The sequence below is a fragment of the Cryptotermes secundus genome, unplaced genomic scaffold (assembly GCF_002891405.2).
Source record: "Cryptotermes secundus unplaced genomic scaffold, Csec_1.0 scaffold188, whole genome shotgun sequence".
NCBI classification, from domain to species: domain Eukaryota; kingdom Metazoa; phylum Arthropoda; class Insecta; order Blattodea; family Kalotermitidae; genus Cryptotermes; species Cryptotermes secundus.
Genome location: NW_019738872.1, coordinates 28,377 through 47,753, shown reverse-complemented (window position 1 = coordinate 47,753; position 19,377 = coordinate 28,377). Strand labels below are relative to the sequence as shown.

At 37.0% G+C, this 19,377-nt stretch overlaps 1 protein-coding gene across 3 annotated transcripts in view; it reads left to right on the top strand.

The window, feature by feature from the left end:
* Positions 1-225: 225 nt before the first annotated feature.
* Positions 226-19,377, top strand: part of LOC111871086 (tRNA pseudouridine(38/39) synthase) — a 40,642-nt gene continuing 21,490 nt past the window's right edge. The window contains exons 1-5 of one of the 3 annotated variants that reach the window (XM_023863873.2): positions 226-448; positions 8,520-8,653; positions 8,973-9,174; positions 13,705-13,929; positions 18,625-18,790. In XM_023863873.2, the coding sequence (XP_023719641.1) occupies positions 356-448; positions 8,520-8,653; positions 8,973-9,174; positions 13,705-13,929; positions 18,625-18,790 (820 nt within the window). In that variant the 5' untranslated portion in view covers positions 226-355. Of the gene's footprint in view, positions 449-896; positions 979-2,454; positions 2,587-8,519; positions 8,654-8,972; positions 9,175-13,704; positions 13,930-18,624; positions 18,791-19,377 lie in introns of those variants that run through there. The other 2 variants (XM_023863875.2, XM_023863874.2) reach the window with 2 other exon arrangements.

Here is a 19,377-nt window from a genome sequence, read left to right as displayed (position 1 = left end):
GATTATACAAAAATTCCTTTATCTTTAATTTAAATTGTTTGACATCTCTGTATAATTGTTTCAGGTTTAATGGAAGACTATTGAATAATTTAATGCCCATATAATACGAGCCTCTCTGGTATAATGATAAAGACATCGTGCACAAATCTACGCCTACAGCTATTTTAATGTGTTATTTCGGTGTTGGAAACATCACAAACAAACACAGTAAATATCGGTAAATATCCCGCCAGCCATCTGACGAAAACTCCACCAATCTGCATCAGTGAAGTCACATTTACCCTGTTTACGCACATTGAATATCTTGGAACGTTGATGTGTTGTGCTTGGTGAATTTTGTCGAAATTGTACATTTATGGAGGGCAAAGCAACTATCGCAAATATATCAGTAAAGCGAGCCAAGAAGAGAAAGTTTTCTCTTGAAGAACTGAAGACTTTATCTAGAGAGGTAAGTTAATCAATAATGCAATCTGTAAATGGTAGTGTCATACCTGTGAAGAGGTGCCAGAAGTTGTTAGTCGTATAATAAAATGCATCAATCATGTAATAAGGCACTTCTGTCCAGCTAGATTGATTAAAGCTACAGAATATTAAGCAGCGTATGTCAGTGAAAGGGAAGATTAAACAAAACATAACCTATGGCAGGCATGTGCACCGCGTCGATCGCGGGACGATTTTTGGTCGATCTCATAGGCCCATAAGGAAATTATACAGGAAGAGCATGTAAATTCACTTGTAAAATAATATGATTATATTTAGATTTTGAAGGGAAAATACTATGAAAGTAGTCTATACCTTCAATGTATGTTGCTTTTACAACAAACATCATATGTGTTATTTTTACCAATATTTTTGCTTAAAGCGAGGTACGACCATAGGAGGGGTTGGTAGATCACTGGCAGTTTTGACACTAAAAAGAAAAGGCGTTCACAACCTGTTTGAAGTTGGACATGCCTGATGTATGGCATCACTTCAGAGGTTGGTATATGAGGTACCCATCCTCCTATCAAATATTGTCTGGGGCGGGGGTGGGAGGTTAATGGTTGGAACGTGGAACTGTCACCCACCACTTTTTAATGCGGGTGTTAATGAGCTTTGTGTAACTGCACGTACATCGTAGTGTGGAGCGTCATGAAGCAGAGGGGCAACATTACTTTTTGTTTTTGTCCTTTTAATCTTTGCTCTTTGTAAATGGTAATTATGTTTTGATCAAACACTTACACCAAAGTCAAAGGAAAGAGTCCAGAACATGGCTTTGACACCTCAAAACTAACAGAAGCATGTCATACAGACAGGGACATCATCTGAGAACCTGCCACCAATCATTTGGCCTGCAGCAGGATAGATACACGTTACTTGTATCACTTCGCTTCATGCATGTTTTAACTCCTGGCTTATTGTTGATAGGTCAGCAGCATGTACACATGTATGAATGTAAATGTATGGATAGCTGTTATGAAGTGAGCTCAAGCAGTATGTGCCTGTTTACCCTAATCCCAAACCTCTGTTACTTTAAACATTCAATTAGTCTGATTATGTTTTGTGTCAAAGTGACATGTGAGAATTATACAGTGAAATTTTTGTATTTTTAGAACAGCCACACAGAATGTAAGGAGAAGATTCTGGCATAAATACATTTAGACACACATGATCATTATTGGGTAAAAACAATTACTCAAAACACCAAGTTTTCCCTGAAGTGAAAGTGGATGAAACAGATGCTAGGTTTGAACATTCCCTTAAAAATAACTTAGACATCTTGCACTGGAGACCATAGTGTAATGTTTTATGCTCTGTTTCTGAAAAGAAAATTTTACATTTGAATGTGAACTTTTTATAGAGGTGCAAAGAATGGGTGCAGAGCAGTAGTGATCATTAATGGGATCTGCTGTGATCTGGATGGGTTCTTGTTTGTGATTCTTCTCCTGTGGGCATGTCAATTGCATTACAAATTTGAAGACTCAGAAAGAATTGACACAAAGAGCATGTCTCTCTTCTTCTGGACTGGCTAAATGATTTGTGGCAGGCTTTGAAGTAACCTTCCTATAATAAAAAATATGCATTTTGGAATCAAATTCAGCCCTGAAAGTTGGCATGCACAGGGAGTTGGTTAAGCAGGACAGGTACATTGATGGACGTTACTGTCATATACTGTAACTGATTTGCTCAAAGCATTGTTGGGCAGTGGCTCGATGAACACCCCGCAATACGCACACACAGCAATAGGATGAATGTTTCAGCTCGTTGCTAGACATCAGTCAGCAAGCCAATGGTCTGGCTGGGTAGCAGTGACATGGCTTGTGTTTTCTGTGTGGTCCATGTGGATCCTATATAATGAGGATCTGTTGTAGCTTAGATTAGTGCAGTGCAGTTGAGATGACACGGACGAGAATGGAGCATGTCCTGAGTGAACTGTGAAGATTATTTTAGTACAGATTAGGGCAGAGGAGTACAGAGTGATTGAAGATGAAATAGCAAGAAGACTTCATAGTGATTTGAAGTGCTAGTTTCTGTGTTAAGATCTGTTGCCAGGCGATCACTAGTGAAGATGGAGTATCCTAGTGCATGTGCAACGGTGAATTGAAAGTGAGTAGAATAGCGATAGCATTATAATTGAGTGTGATTAAGAGAACTTGTAACCGAAGTGATAATAAATCCAATCATCCTATCGAGAACCTGTTATTTTTGTCATGCATACTCCCATACATGTGACAGTACTAAGTTCTAATATTTTTATATACTGAATTTTATTTGATAAATTCGGTAAATTCATTTGGGTTTGGGATAAAGCAGGAATTATGACTGACCAGTGCATAAAGGTAAATAGATCTGACAACTGTAACATTTATTGCTGATAAAAAATTTCATCAAAATCTTAGTTTTTTCATAAATGAAACACGGGCAGACACGGCCTCTCCTCTGTGCCTTTATTTTATATACTTTGCTAAATAACAAATTCAAAATTGATAACAACCATGGAATGAGCAACTCACTGCAGTTATTTAACTCTGTTTGTCACATGTCGGAACAGTTGGTGCACATGAGATCACATGATTTTCCGTTGCTGATTGCTCCACCCTCCTAACCTAGTAGGCAGTGACTGTGAGAAATCGTAAACAAGTGCTGTAGAAATGTATACCAGTGCTTCAAAATATCATTGCATTGCATTTTTCTACTAGACAAGAGGACTGAACATGAAAACAGAGACATGACAATATCCTGCCAGCCATGCTACTGAACAGCTCTATCTGCATGTTAAATACACGTAGCTGAAATGCATAAATGAAACTTCTGAAGTAGTGTGAGAAAGATATCACATATTGGTATGACAGTTTGTATGATATATTTATGCTCATTTCATTTTTCTGCTTTTTTCAAAGTCAGTCCCCTGTTACAGTAAGTTTTCTAGACAGCTCTGCCATGAAGTCATGTGTTGTGGGTCACCCTGACTTAAACAGGAGTGGTAAGCTCCCCCACCTGAGTGAATGGTTTCAAGAAGTCTCACTGTTATAATAATTTTGAGACTTTTATGAGTAATTTCCATCATAGAACTCTGGGTTGATTTCAATTTAGCCTTTGTATAATTATTTAAGAAGATTGACAGTAGTACACGTTGATGTCTCACTTTTTCTGGCTTTGTAATTTTGCTATCACCAGCATAGGCTGTTATGATAGTTCTGAGTGTAATAGTAGTCCCATATATTTTATGAACATACAAGTAATTTCTAAAACAAACATAGAGAATGTATGTTCGTCATGCCCTATTACTTCCAGAAATAAACATGCTGCTTTTGGCAAGACAGTTCTCAGATATGTATATAGGATTTTTCTCATAGTTTTATATCAGCAAAGAAGTATCTTGCATTTTGAAGCTTTGAATGGTATACTGCAAAGCACTGGAGTCTGAATGTGATTGACTAAAAGGTATGTTGAACAAGAAAATTTGTAAAAATGATTATGTGTATTGTCTTGTAAGATATGATCACATTGGTTCAGGAATCACATAGAGAATATCTGGAGAATGCACGTCATGTTTCTTTAGACAAAGGAAGGCATAAAGATGAATCACATTACAGTAATGTTTGCTGGTAAAGGTGTGTTATAGGTTCTGTTATGTGCATATGTGGAGAAAGCATTACTGAATAATGCTGTCACTTGTAAATTACTACACAATGAGTTGGGGTTGGAAGTGGATTTTATTTGACACTCGGTATTCTTATCTACAAATGATGTCAACAGATTACAAGTATTGACAGGGTGTCACAGACTTTAGATCATTCTTGCTTGGTTCCTAAGAGCTCTGTCAAAATAGACTTTTCTAGTTTGCAGGCTCAGATAACAGGAGAATGCACTGTCTTGCTTGGCAGGTGTCTTTATAATGCACTGTTGCAGACAACTGTGGGAACAGTGAGCTCACCAGAACTTTGACTGTGGTGGCATGTCTGTTGCCACAAATATGTTTTTCTCATGACATTGCCTACTAATGGATGCCTCTGTGATATTTCTGTGATTCAAAGATTTTGAGGTTTCTGGATTTTATGTATTCTGTCACAGAACATAATCCACTTTGGTCATGCCATAGCCATGTCAGTTTTGTTAGGCACTGTCTTCTCACTCAATCTCAGATTGTGTCCTGCTTGACATCATGTGAGATTTGTGATGGACAGAGTTGTGCTGGAGCAGGCTTTTTTTTTCTGAGATCCTTCAGTTTTCTCTGCTAATCATTATTCCATATGCAGATACCCCACAAACAAGTAGTCTATACCAGACCACTACAATATAGCGACAGCACCAATGCAGAGAGCAGCCCATACATATTCCACTCATAAGAACAACGTAATATACATCACATACTGAATAATGAGCATAAGCTCCATAAGACATTACTAAGGTCATGACTATACGACCTATCCCATGTGAGAAGATTCCGATATGCGGGTGCTCCATGCTATAGTCGCTTCTACCCTCATAAAACCAGGTCAACATGTAGTTGTCGCAGAATCTTACCACAGATACATAATTTTAACTTTCATGACTTAATCTTTAGTTTCTAATTTTAATACTTATATCTTTAATTTTAAATTATATTATCTAAGGATATTCAGTTTTAAAATTTTGACCAAAACTTAATACATGTATTTATGCATTTCTATAATTCCAAGACACAGTAAAGATCCTTATTTGAATAACTGGATGATTATTAATTGCAATTCATCAATCCCTACTGGAGCATTGTACACTTGATGATGACCCGGTGTAAGGGTCGAAACATGTTGTGCCTATAAAAGCATAATAAAAGCAAATATTGATACAGTAGTGTATTCTTTGTTTTTAAATACAGAATAATGTTGTGTAGACGGCATACCTTATATACTTTTGTTCATCTTATTTATGACACACAACAGGATGCACACTATTAACATTATTCCATTATCTGTCACTGTCTGCTGCAGTATGTGACAGCCCTGGGCAACATATTATGACATCTGTGGTCTTTAAGTGGATGGTTACAGAGTAAGGAAGTTAAGTTTGTATGTGTGCTGCTCTGTCAACACTAATACATGTAGCAAATTACATTGTAGCTGTTGGTTCTTTGAGATTGTGCATGTAACAATATGACATAACTTCTCACGTTATGAGCTACATCAACACACATTAAGAACTGTCCTCCTGTTTCTTCTTTTGTCCGCAAAAAGGAACATAAAAATGCTTGTACTGAAACTTAGCTTCATGTCTGGATGTTGAGGTGATTTGCTTGGAAACAGATCATCATCATCATCATCATCAGTAATCTGTCAAGACGACAGGTCCACAGTCTCTTTCAAAACAATTCCTCCACTTAATGCGATCTAGAGCTTTCTCCTTCAAATGACAGTATCCTCTTCTGTCCCCAAGGTCATCCAGCATCTTCTTACGTCTTCTTCCTCGTCTTCTTGTCACTTCTATCCGCCCATCTATCTTTCCTTCGATAGCTTCTTTTAGAAGGCAGTTTCTGCGTAAAACATGACCAATCCAATTAGCCTTCCGTTTTCTTATTTCATGTAGGATATTCCTCTGCTCACTGACTCTAATTAACACTTCTTCATTTCTCACATAATCGGTCCAACTGATCTTCTCCATTCTTCTCCAACACCACATTTCGAAACTTTCCAGATGTTTCTGATCTACTGCCCTAAGTGTCCATGTTTCAGCCCCATACAGAGCTATGCTCCAAATGTAGCATTTCACTAGTTTCTTCCTCAAATTTAAGTCCAATTTGCTGGTAAAAAGATTCTTCTTCTTGCTAAATGCAGCTTTTGCCATGGCAATCCTGGATTTAATTTCACAAGTACACCTTCCATCATCTGTTAACAAGCTACCCAAATATTTAAAACATTTCACATTCTCCACTTGTTTTTGGTCTATCTTTATTGTGACTGGGGTTGGTTGTCTCGAAATTTTCATTACTTTTGTTTTCTCCACATTCATTTCCATGCCATAGCACCTTCCAATTTCAATTAGTCTATCAATCATGCCCTGTAGCACAGTTTCTTCCTTAGCCATTAACACAAGGTCATCTGCATATTTCACAGTTTGAATAATTTGCCCTCCTACTTTGAAGTCACCGAGCCCATCCAGAGCTTCCTTGGTAAGGCATTCGCTGTACAAGTTGAACAGAATTGGTGATAAACAGCATCCTTGTCGAACTCCTCTTCCAATCTGCACACTTCCTGTCTCCCCCCTGTCCAGTCGTACTCTAACTTTCTGATCCATGTACAATTTGCTAATCAATCTTCTTTCATGCCAATCGATACCTGTTTCTTTCAGGATCTGCATTAATTTGGTCCAGTTTACCCGGTCAAATGCCTTCTGCCAGTCTATGAAGCAAACACACAGTTCTTCATCTATCTCCAAAGTTCGTTCCGCTATAATTCTCATCATCCCAATTGCATCCCTGGTTCCTTTTCCTCTTCTAAATCCAAACTGATCTTCTCCAAGTACATCCTCTATTTTCCTTTCAATTCTTCTTTTAAGTATCTTTGCTATTATCTTTGCTGTATGTGCAATAAGACTTATTGTGCGATGGTCGCTGCATTTTGTAGCTTTTGTCTTTTTCTTTAAGGCAATCATTGTAACTTCTGTAAAGTCCTTGGGCCACTCTCCACTTTCATATATGGTGTTCATTAGTTTTGTCAGTGTTTTCAAACCACCTTCTCCCAGTAACTTGAGCACATCTCCAGGTACATCATCATCTCCTGTAGCCTTTCCCTTCCTCATTTCCTTGATAGCTTTTTCCACCTCACTTTGTAAAATATATGGTCCTTTCTCGTCTGTATCTACTTCTTCTTCCGGTTCAACTTCTAAGGTTTCTGGCCGATTAGGTCGATCATATAGTTCTGAAATATAATTTTCCCAAATTTTCAGCACTTGCCTCTGATCTACTATTCTATTCCCCTGGGAGTCTTCGATGCCAACATTTTGAATCCCATGATTCTCTTTCCATCCTAGTTCTTTTGTCTTCATGTACATCAAATCATAACGGCCTGTTCTTTGAAATTCCATAATCTCATTACATATCTTCTCAAGATATTCCTTTTTGGCCCTGTCCGTGGCTCTTTTCAATTCATTCCTCAGTCTCCTGTATTTCCTCCTGCCTTCTTCATTGTTGACATTCTTCCATTTCCTTCGCTCCTCCATTTTACTCATCATCTCCTGTGTAACCCATGGTTTTCTTGCTATCTTCTCAACTTTACCTACCAAATCACTGATAGTATCTAACATGCATTCTTTTATATCGTTCCACTGCGCTTCAGCATTTCCGCTTTCACCTTCAATTGCACCGAGTTTCTCTTCTAGAGTCTCTTGCACGCTTTGTCTTTGAGCATATAACTTCTCCAAATCCCATCTGGGTCTGCGCTTTCGAAATCCTATAATTTTCTTCAACCTGGTTCGGAACTTGGCAACCAGCAAGTTGTGGTCAGAGTCAATGTCTGCCCCAGGAAGCGTCTTCACATCCTTCACACTGTTTCTGAATCGATGTTTCACAAGGATGTAGTCCAGCTGATGCCTCTTCCAATCCCCAGGTGCCTTCCATGTGTAAATTCTTCTCTTTGGCTTCTTGAACCAAGTGTTGGTAACAATCAATCCATTTCGTTCACAAAAGTCAATAAGCATTTGACCTCTGTGATTCCGTCTTCCTAGTCCATGTGATCCAACAATATTCTGATATGGTTCATCTCCAACAATGCTGTTCCAGTCTCCCAATATGATGCTGTTTGTGTCTCCTCTTCCATCTTCCTGAAGAATTTCTTCAATTGTGTCATACACTTTTTCCACTTCATCGTCTTCATACTCTGATGTTGGCATGTACACTTGTATAATCAGTATATCTACCGGTTCTGCCTTTAACTTCAGAGCAATAATTCTGTCATTACAAGCAATCTTCTTAACAACACTCCTCACTACACTTTTATGCACCAGCCTGTTAGAAAGAGCCTGTTAGATTTTTCAGAATTATGTAAGTAACTTTTGATTTCTAGGAGCTTATAAATCACATACAACAATTGGAAGCACATAATAATCAGCTGAAGAATATAATTAATAAATCAGTTGCAGAGGAATGTACCAGAAATAATTTATCTGGAAAGAAGGATCGGAAGTTTAATTTTTCCAAGTAAGTGATATTGAAGCTGATCTTAAAGAAATAGGCTGTGAAGATGGAACTGGATTGAAGTAGCTAAGAATACGGTCTGATGAGAATTTGTGAAATGATGCTTATGAACATTTAAGTTTCATAAGAATAGGAAATCTCTTTGAGTGTCTGAACAGCCATAAGTTTCTTTAGGAAGCTGTATACTATAAAATAAATCAGTTATTGAATAAGTCAGTTCTTCTACTCTGTACTTAACCAATCAATCAACTATTCCTGAATTCAAATTTTAAAATATTCAGTCTAGGACTCCATTTTTCTGAATCATGTATTTTATCGACAGATGCTCCAAGCGGCACGTTATGCTGAAACTTCTGTACTTGGGATGGGAGTATCAGGGATACACTACACAAGAAGATACCACAAATACCATAGAACATAATTTGTTTACAGCTTTGGTCAGGTGCTGTTTGGTAGAGAGTCGCCAGACTAGCAACTATAGTCGATGTGGGCGTACAGACAAAGGTGTTAGTTCTTTCTGTCAGGTATATGTCAGAGTACTGTGTTGTACAATACTTTAGTTTATAGATGTGTGAGTGTATGTGCATATGTGTGTAACAGGCTTTGTATAGCATGTTCATTACTACTGATACTGCAGTTTGTAATAATAATAATAATATCAAAGGTACTTTAATGTGCACCCTGGCTGCAGATGGTGTCATGACCAAATGTTTTTTGTGTGTTATTTCAGTAGAGCTCAGATATTACCATAATATTTTTCATTGATACTGCCTTCCTGCAAATTACATATCTCAGGATCATCGAACCAGAACATTTTGTAACTGTTCTTAAATTAAGAAAGAAATATTATTATTTTGTACATTTTCATTGTAGGCATCCAGTATATTTATTTTTAGTGTCAATTAGTTACAGTTTCACATGCAACACTGTAGTTGCATATAGTTGCACTATGGTCTGTACAGTTTATTAACTTTAAAAGTTTGAAAGTTTAAAGGTCCATCACTATGTGTTTTGACCAGTGTAGGCATCATCAGGTGTTAAAATTTTTGGCAAGGAAATTGCTGTCTTATGTTGCTTCTCAGCCCATGCACCGTGACCTACAGTGGTCTATTGTGCTTTGCTTATGTTGTGAAATATACAAGTCCTCTCAATGAACCTATGCATCTTATGAACATATGTGTAAATTTTCTATTAGAATTCATGTATGTGAAGTTTTTTATGTCATTTGATTACTTATTTGTGTACTTAGTTCAATTATTTGGATGTGTTCTCTCTTGTTGTGTTTTTAAACTTTTAAAGGTAATAAATTTTGTAGAATATAGTGTTGCACATGAGATTGTAACTATCGACACCAAGTGAACAGTCCAACAGAATGCTACAGTATAATGTTATGTTTATTGTGTTGCGATGTCAATTTGCTGCAGAATTTCAAAATTACCCGTTAGGATTCTTCAGATCATGATTCCTGATTTAAGAGACCAAGTGGATAAAATTTCTACATTTTCTTTTACTGTTCCAATGAAATTTGTGCAAGGCACAGACATTCCTATTGTCATAATTGAAACAATTTGTTGCTGCTTGTTATTTTATTCCAGAGCTTGTGCATGCATATAGTGTACATCCGTGTTTCTCAACGTTTTTAAGCCCAAGGACCAGTAAAATGAAAAAAATCTACAAACCACTAAGTTATGTAGAACTTTTTTTTAACCTATGTGGTATTACCAATATTTGGGACCACTGTATCGTTTGTAACATAATAAATCTGAAAGCATGTTTTCAATACATATGGAAACATGATCAATTAAATTGGAAGTAAACTATTAAAATTGTATCATCATTGAACAGTGTTTTAATCTTTATTAAAAAAATAAAGAATTGATTGTTCATTGATTGATTGTTGAGCTTGTTGGCCCTTACAGAGTTCCTGGATACATGGTTCAGTATTGGTCAACTTCAGTTGAAGCTAGGCACTCACACTAAGATGATATCTGTATTTTGTTTTTATTTGAAGGAGTGATGAAAAGCCTTTCTCACAAAGAGAGGCTGTTGAAAATTGCATGACGATTTTCAACGCTTCGTCAGATAATTTGGGAAATTCACTTCTCACTGAGGGCGATATCCAGAATTGGACCAAACCAAGAACATGGAATTGCATTTTAAGCCCACTGTCACTTGAAAGCTCAGTTAACTGTTCTTTTTTTCGATAACGGAAGGTTGTTCTCGTGACTGTAAGCCTGAAATGATCGCAAACCAACAGAAATTTCTCATAAAAGTTATTTGGAATATATTTCAAATTTCTGTTTCACAGTTTTGAGATGATCACAGACCCTTTCCAGAAACTCAGAATCAACAGAAATATCATTTTCCACTAAAAATAATCCAATATTGGAAAAGGTGCATATTTGTTGTCTTTTACATAACTAATCCATAACGCCAGTTTTTTCTCGAATGCCTTTATTTTGTCATAGGTATCAGGAACAGTTAAAGAATTTCCCTGAAGGGAGAGATTTAGTTCATTTAATTTAGGAAAAATGTCTGAAAGATTCATTTACAAACAGTAAAACTTTATGCTTTAATGGAAATAACCTTGTTAGTATTTTGCCCCTGGAAAGCCAGCGAATTTCAAAATGAAGGAAAAGTTATGTATATTCACTGCCTATTTCATTGTAAAGTATGGAAAATAACCTGTTACTTAACGGTCGAGCCGTAATAAAATTAACTAGTTTTACAGCGTTATCTAACACAGTTTTAAATTCTGGTGGCATTCCTTTGGATGCCAACACTTCCCTTTGAATGAAAAATGTACCCAATTCATATCCGGAGCTACTTCCTTGACCTCAGAAACACCCCCACCATGCCTGCCTGTAGGGACACAAGCTCCATCTGAACAGAAGCCCACACATTTTTCCCACTGGATCCCTTTGTCTCTTATGTAATTATTGAGAATGTGAAATACTTCTTTGGGTTAACAAAGTTCTACAAAACAGAATGTCGTCATTAATGTTGTTATCATGCACATATTCTACGTAGGATATTAAGTACATATAATTTGCAACATCGGTAGTCTTGTCTATTTGTAACACATAATGAGGGTCCTTCTTAACTCTTTTGATTAATTCAATTCAATAAAGTTTATTTCAAATTCAAAAATAGATCCAGATACAGGCTGTGAAACAACCATTGGATATAGAATGAGTCACAGATCAAAAAACAAACATTCCATTCCCACAGGAACAAGTCAAGGCATTCATAATATAAAACAAAAAAAGAACATATCAGCCATATATATATACAACAAAACTCCCCCAGTATAGAACTCTCAAAGGTTTCAGGTGTCAGTACAAGCACTTTTTTCATTTCATTACTCATCTATTATTTCCATAAAATCCAATACTTCAGGATTAACTGAGATTCTGCGTCTCCTAAGTCTGTGACTGATAGTGTCATTTGAAAGAGGAATAAAGTCAGTGTCTTATAGTAACTTGTTGTCAAACGTACTTTTAACACATCTTTTATAGCTGAAAGAAGTAAATTTTCCCCAATAGAATGAGGTTTCCCTGTTTTGACTAGCCTCAAATTTAAGGGGTAGGATGCTTCCAGTGCCCTGCTATTAGTCGAACCCATGACCGAAACTATATTTTGCCCATGATTTAATGCCCCTAAGTGTTTCTGAAAAAATTCATTTGGCTTATTTTCCACATCACAGTGTTTAGTTTCTAAATGTCATCAGTGTTTCGCAGGTTTCATGCACTTGTTCGACAACACTTCATGACACAAAACACATTGAGGTTTCTGTTCACTTTCATCACCATGCCAATTAAACCCAAATTCAAAATATGAACTGCCATATTCCCTACTGTATTTTTTCTTTGAACTGCTTACTTCTTCGACTTTAATAGTATCACATTTACTCGCCATTACAACGCGTGTATCACAATTAGTGTTAGCATCACGTGTTTTGTTTGCTTTTCTTTGAAAGTCCCTGTTCTAAGCCACTTTTCCATTATTAAAAATGTTTCCAAAAGTATATACAGAAACTGGAGTTAACTCATGACACACTTTGTCCAACTGTCACATAGCACTTATGAAGATATACTGAGTGTTCATTGAAGGAGGAAAACCTACAGTAATAAATAACCAGGGCCCAGATTTTGATGACATAAAAATGTTTTAAAAATGACAGAAAAAATCCGGAAAAATGACGAAAAATCCAGAAAAATTATCTAAAAGTTAAAAAATGTATCATGTCATGGAAAATCTGCTAATTGTTTTAAAGTACACTTTCAGTCTTTATTAACACTGTGAACTCAATGTTACTCTTTTAAGTTCATCCTTGTTTTGTGTTGAAAATTAAGCAATATGTGTTTGAATTTGAAGCTAAATGTTTCAATATGATTTTTTCTACCACACTGGAACACTTATCAAATGTACATATATGGTATATATTCCAATATTTAAGTGCCACCTCATTCAGAGTTGCAATATCATATCAACTGTACTCAGTCTTCACAATTCACGCTCCATTCCTGTCCTTGTACTCTCTACTGCTGAACCCTCCTGGTCTCTGCACTAACTGAAGCTCAAACTGGTCTGTGTTATATAGGCACTGCATGGACAACACAGCAAACAAGTCACATGATTTGTAGTATAGTAGGAATGTGATGTCATTATGCCTGCGTGACCCATTGCGTAGAAGTGGGTTGCTGCCCTATTCCATTGTTGTGTGCATGTATCAGAGGGTTATCTAGCAACACTCTGGCCATCCACGTTACAGTATATACAATTCAGATTCAGTACAACCCATACATCTGTAACCCTTTAAATGGGGGAAGGGACATCTCTTCCTTTGGGAAAATATGGTACCCATTCATTTTGACGTGACCCCAACTTGCAGAGCAAAAGCAGCTGTCAGAAAATTCTCAGAGTCTGAGTATGAAAAGTTAGCATTTAAGATTGCAATTTTTGTCCTTCATTTCATCTAAAAAGTTAGAGATTTGTACCTGCCTTATTGTTTTCTTACCGTTACCGAGAGGTTGGTTCTGCTCCTGTATTAGGTGGTATCACTGGATATTCGAAGCAGGCTGACACCAGAGCAGCTGTCTGGAGGTGGCAACACTATTGAAGAGGAATTAGATTATTCAAAGCTCCTGAACCGAGTTCTCCCACCTGACATCAGGGTGTTGGCATGGTGTCCTGCACCTCCAGATTTCAGTGCTAGATTTGACTGTAAGGAAAGAACGTACAAATATTTCTTCCCTCGAGGAAATCTTAACATTGAGGTGTGTATGAACAGTGGTTTTCAGCATCATTTGGCATATTAAAATGCTCCTGAATAAACTGTGATTCATAGTTATTTGGGGACTGAAGGGGATTAAATCTCTGGTGAGTATGTGTAGCCATTCTGGGCATTATTTAGGGTTCTGTTTTTCAGTTAAGACTAGTGTACCAGTGAATATCCACAGGGCTGCTATCCAGTTAGCCAGCACATTTGCAGTTTAATTAGGAATGAACATGTGAATATGTTGATTGGGATCTTTTCACATTTTCTGCATATCAAAATCAAATATATGACTTTTGTTAACTAGCACATTTTACTCTCCAGTTTAAGTGCATATTTGTGTTTCTTTTGTCTTTTCAGCCTTATTTATTTTTATGGAACCGTTGGGTGGGCATATTGTTGCAGAACACACATCAGTTTTAAAACATGAAATTGTATGTGGGTGATCTTCAGTCATCCACTTTTCTCATTTCTTCAGTTTGCTGTCCCACTGAGGACCCAGATGATACAGACTCTCTAATGCTCATGTGACCCTTGGTTCGGTTGTGCCACTGTGGGGTGTTACTGCCGAGTGGAAGCTGTGATGTAATTAACCACAAGTCCTTGAAGCTATGTGGGCCTGCATGTGTGTATTTCTGGGGAGCCATGGGCTGTTACTCTGATGGTAGGGCACAGTGTCACAGCTCACTGATGCTGTTGGAGTTGCTGTCAGGTGTGGAATTGCCAGTGATATCCTAAGAGGGGGAACTCCTCTTAAATATTTCTTGAGATGGAATGTGGCAGAGGTGCTGATACCAGCACAGGTTGGAAGATTTTGGTGTCTCGCTTTCTCATCCCCCCCCCACTGGCAAGCTAATGCCAACATTTCTGGATAAGGGAACTTGCCCCTTGCAAGTTAATATTGCGTACACCTCTCTATCCAAGAATATTTTATCTATTATTATTGGCCTCCACCACTCTGGCATATGTCTCTGTAGAGGTGCATTTCAAGGAACTAGAGTTTGGGAGTCTGTAGGCAGAGACAGAGGAAGCTTAGCTACAGAAGCATTGCTCCTACAGGACAGTGCACTGGCATTTTCTGCAGATAAGGTGAGCAATACCAATGCAAGCCAACCAGGAGGCATGAGATACAAGGAGCTTGTGGATACACTTCATACCGTCCACGTCCCATCGTCACGTCCAAGATCTCCACCATGTCACCCTGAAATATATTTGGACCACTTTCCTAAGGTGTATATATCTTCAGACACTTTTCACAGCACACAGTGCAGAGTACACTGTTCTCTTCACAGATGGATCAATGTGTAGCTCTGTCAGGAGAGAGGTCATGGTTGTCTAACTCTGGACCAGTCACACTCATTGGACTTACTCATGCCTTTTCTTGAAGAGCTGTTACCTGTCTGTACACCCTGTGGGGGATGTCTTGCAATTTTACATGTTCTTATAAAATGCCCAGCTTATAGGCAAGAATGACTTTCCTTCCTCCTTCACAACATGCCATACAACATTGTTGGGGATTGTTATTGTAGTATGTCAAATGTTTTGATATTGGTGACCAACATGGAACTCTCCAACTATCAACATGCTAATAAGTTTGAGTAGCAGACTCCTATACAACCAGGAATTTTCCACATCTTTTAACTATATATTAATGTGTAATAATCATATTATACCCCTGATATTACTGTCTGACCCGTTTATGGTCAAATGATTATTGTAAACCTCTATGATTAATGAGAGTGAAAGTTGACACAGCAGATAATGTTAGGAAAATGGTTGTCTAGGGCAGGGTGCCATGTGGTTTATTGGATGGGTATTGGTGTTTTGGGGTTGCTTGCTGCCTGCATCTTCAGGGAAGAGGTTGTCCTATGGATGGGGTAGCTTGTACTGAGGTATGATTATCTGCCTAGCTGCATGGCTTGTTCTAGGTTCCATTCTTTGGATTTTTGTTGCTGTTGTTAAGTCATAAATTTCCAACTTGAACTTTTAAAATGGGCACAAATAGCCTTAGGAGCTGACACATCTCTAATACTCCCCTCCCCCCCACACACACAACGCACACAAAACTTCCTGCGCGTGTGGGTGTGCGTGTGCATGCATGTACATGCGTGTCCCCCTCTCTGCAGATGCCTGTGAAACTCCAGTTTCTTGTGCTTAGTGCCTAAACAATTTCCAAATACTGATGCAACTTGTATGACACTTTACACATTCCTCTTGGATTGTTTCCTTTGTCACAAACTGAACATGTGGAATGATGGCATTCTTACAAGCTGCCATACACAAACCTTTGTTGGAACTCACTTTTTTTGGGCATTTACAAGCAAACCCCGGAATGCACTTTTTGTAAATGTTCTTTCTTACGAAGGATTCAGCAGTAAAAACTTACTGTTGAAACTGTTACATCATGTGTCTTATTGCAAAAGTAACATATCCAAATCTTAACATGAAAAGATCTGCATAACCAGAACCAATAGTCATAACTGTACTGATTGCAGTAAGTTAGTTGACTAAATGATTCATTGTCATATTGGAAATTGTGTAGTGATCACAGAAGCAACGTACTGTATGCTCTGTTAATGGTGTTGCTGTGTTTCGTATTGGTCAGTTAGTCTGAGTGGCCTTTTTACAGTAACCGGTAATGACATTCTCTGTATAAATGCAGAATGTCTGTAGTGCAACCATGGACACCCTTTATCGTGCTCCCTTTATGATCACAAAATACACTGCTTATATTACAGTTCCGTCAACAATGAAACCACTTTATTCCTTAGAATTTTCACTTTTTATAACATGTTATGGCCATCATCATGTACTTCTTTTTGCCAAAACTGTTACCTGCATTGAATATTGGTCATAAATTTCATGCGTAACTGCGTTGTTCCGTATTAATGCTGCGGTAATGATCCAGCTAATATTAGTCAGTCCACCATACACTGTGACTTACTTTCTATTGCAATTAACTAAAATTTCATGAAACTTTTTGAAAATTTAAATTGAATACAATGTTCTTGCACATTGAAACAGCAGGCCACTGAAACAAAAACAAAGATGGTCGAAATATATACTGTTTGGACAAGTGGTTGACACCCTAGAGAAGTGTAGGAAGTGTACAAAATTTTAGAAATTTATGATTTAAATTGAATTTTAAAAAATGTTAATGGAATTTTAGATAAATGCAATAGAGCGTGAGTTACAGTGTATAGTGGATTGACTAATTTTAGCTGGATCGTAACCACAACACTAATATGAAATAGTGCAGTTACACGTGAAATATATGACCTATATTCAATGCAAGTAACAGTTTTGGTGAATAGAAGTACCTGAAGTTGGCCGATTGGGACCGAAAAATGTTGTAAAAAGTGAAAATTCTAAGGAATAAAGTGATTGCATTGTTGATGGAACTGTGGTATAAATATTCTATGTGAATGTTATAGAAATGCAACAGGATGCTTAAATACAATATTGTAAATACACTGCTTATGTTATTGCAAGTATCACATTTCTGTCTCAACTCAGCACTGTAAATAATGGTTTGTTATAAAGAAAGAACGGGCAATAATTTATTCTGGTTAATCAGCTTAATTTTTTTTTCATATATTAAGTTTCCTATGTCAAGTGTTGAAGAAAGCCACTTACTGAGACAGAACAAAACTTAAAGTCATTTTAATTTGTTTGTTAAATTCATTGGCTTCTATAGATCCCGAAATTACTGTGCGTCATTTTGCTTAGGCAAAATCCATTCATACAGTGCCTCAATATTTTAAATTTGATCTTTATAGAATTTTTCATTTCGCCTTGCCTTTGCAAATTTGAAGCTAGAAACTAATTTAGAGAAATCATTCTTCCAGTTCTTACTGTCATAAAGGATTTATATGCCAATAGTAAATTCCTTCAGTAGTACAATTAAATTCTCACCTTTTTATAAATACCCTGTTTCACTTTGATTTGAAGTTCACACATCAATACACTCCTTTCCTCCTTATTCTGTGATTTCTGGCAGGAGGCTACAGCAGCATATATATATATATATATATTGGCTGTGCCATAGCAAAAATTGTTAGTCTCTGGCTTCTCACTGCAGTGGACTATCTTCAGTCCGAGGTCAGGTCATATTTGATTTGTGGTGGTCAAAGTGGAATTGGGCAAATTTTCTCTGAATACTTAATTTCCCTGCCAATTCTCATTTCACCAACTGCTCCTCATTCAGTAATCATACTGTAGTCTTGAGTGCCATTGAGTAACAGACTTAAAGGAAACCAACATATGTTATTATTATAAACACTCACAAGAAGCAACTGTTGTACCATTTCATTTATCTGCAATGGTGGTTGCTTACCGAATGAACAGACTACTGGAAGTGCTCTGAGCAGCAGCGTTAGTACTGAATGACAGTTCAGAAAGAAATGTTCCATTCATTGGGTTTACCAGTCTCAGGAATGTGGTTCTTGCAGACTGAGACTCATTTGGAATCGACTCCAAGGACTGTTAAAATTAGTTAAATTTACCCAAATGTTCTCGATTTTAGTGTGCCAGACTATTCAGATTTTGTCATTCAGATCTGAGCATGGAGAATGATAACCACCAACTTGAGATAAGATACAATTTGTTAATACTGATCAGTTTGAATTCATTAATTATTATGAGATATTGCACTTAATAAATTTTCAACACATATAACTTTAATTTCTTTCTTTAGGCAATGGACGCAGCAGTACGTTATGCGGTGGGGTGTCATGATTTTCGCAATCTCTGCAAAATGGATGTTGCAAATGGGGTCTGCAAATATGATAGACGGATTCTTAGTGCCGAAGTGAAAGTCTTAGCTATGGATCCATTTGACAATAATGCTGATACTGCATCAGGTTTGTTGTCCTTAAAATGTTTTTATTCCAATTCTTCACAGTAAAACTTCTTCAGTATAAAATTTTTACATTTTGTTAACACATTTTTTGATAATTGATGTAATGAAAGTTAGTTATTGTAACTTTGCATAAATTTAGTCATCATCTTTATGAGATAGCTTGATTAAAGTATCAGACTTGAACAGTATTCATAAAAACTGTATTTGTGTTACATGGTACTTACAGCAAATAATTTGAAGTAGCAGATTTAATGGTAGACTTACATAAATATACTAATGCGAGATTTCTTATTTATGGCTGTTCGTGGGATAAGAATTTTTGTCCATAAATTGCATTTTATGGCTGTTTTTGAATTGCTGTAACTCTTTTGAGATATGGAGCTCAGGCTACTTTCATTTTAAAGGCAAGTGAATGAACTTTCCATGGAGGAAGTACACATTACATTCAGAAAATATGGTCACCCAATTTGATGTTTCACCCAGAATTTCACAAAAAACTGAAAGTGTCAGCTCCTGCATTCAGTTTATATTTATATTGAATCTGAAAGAATTTATTTAGAATAAAGAAGAATATACAGGGTGTCCCAG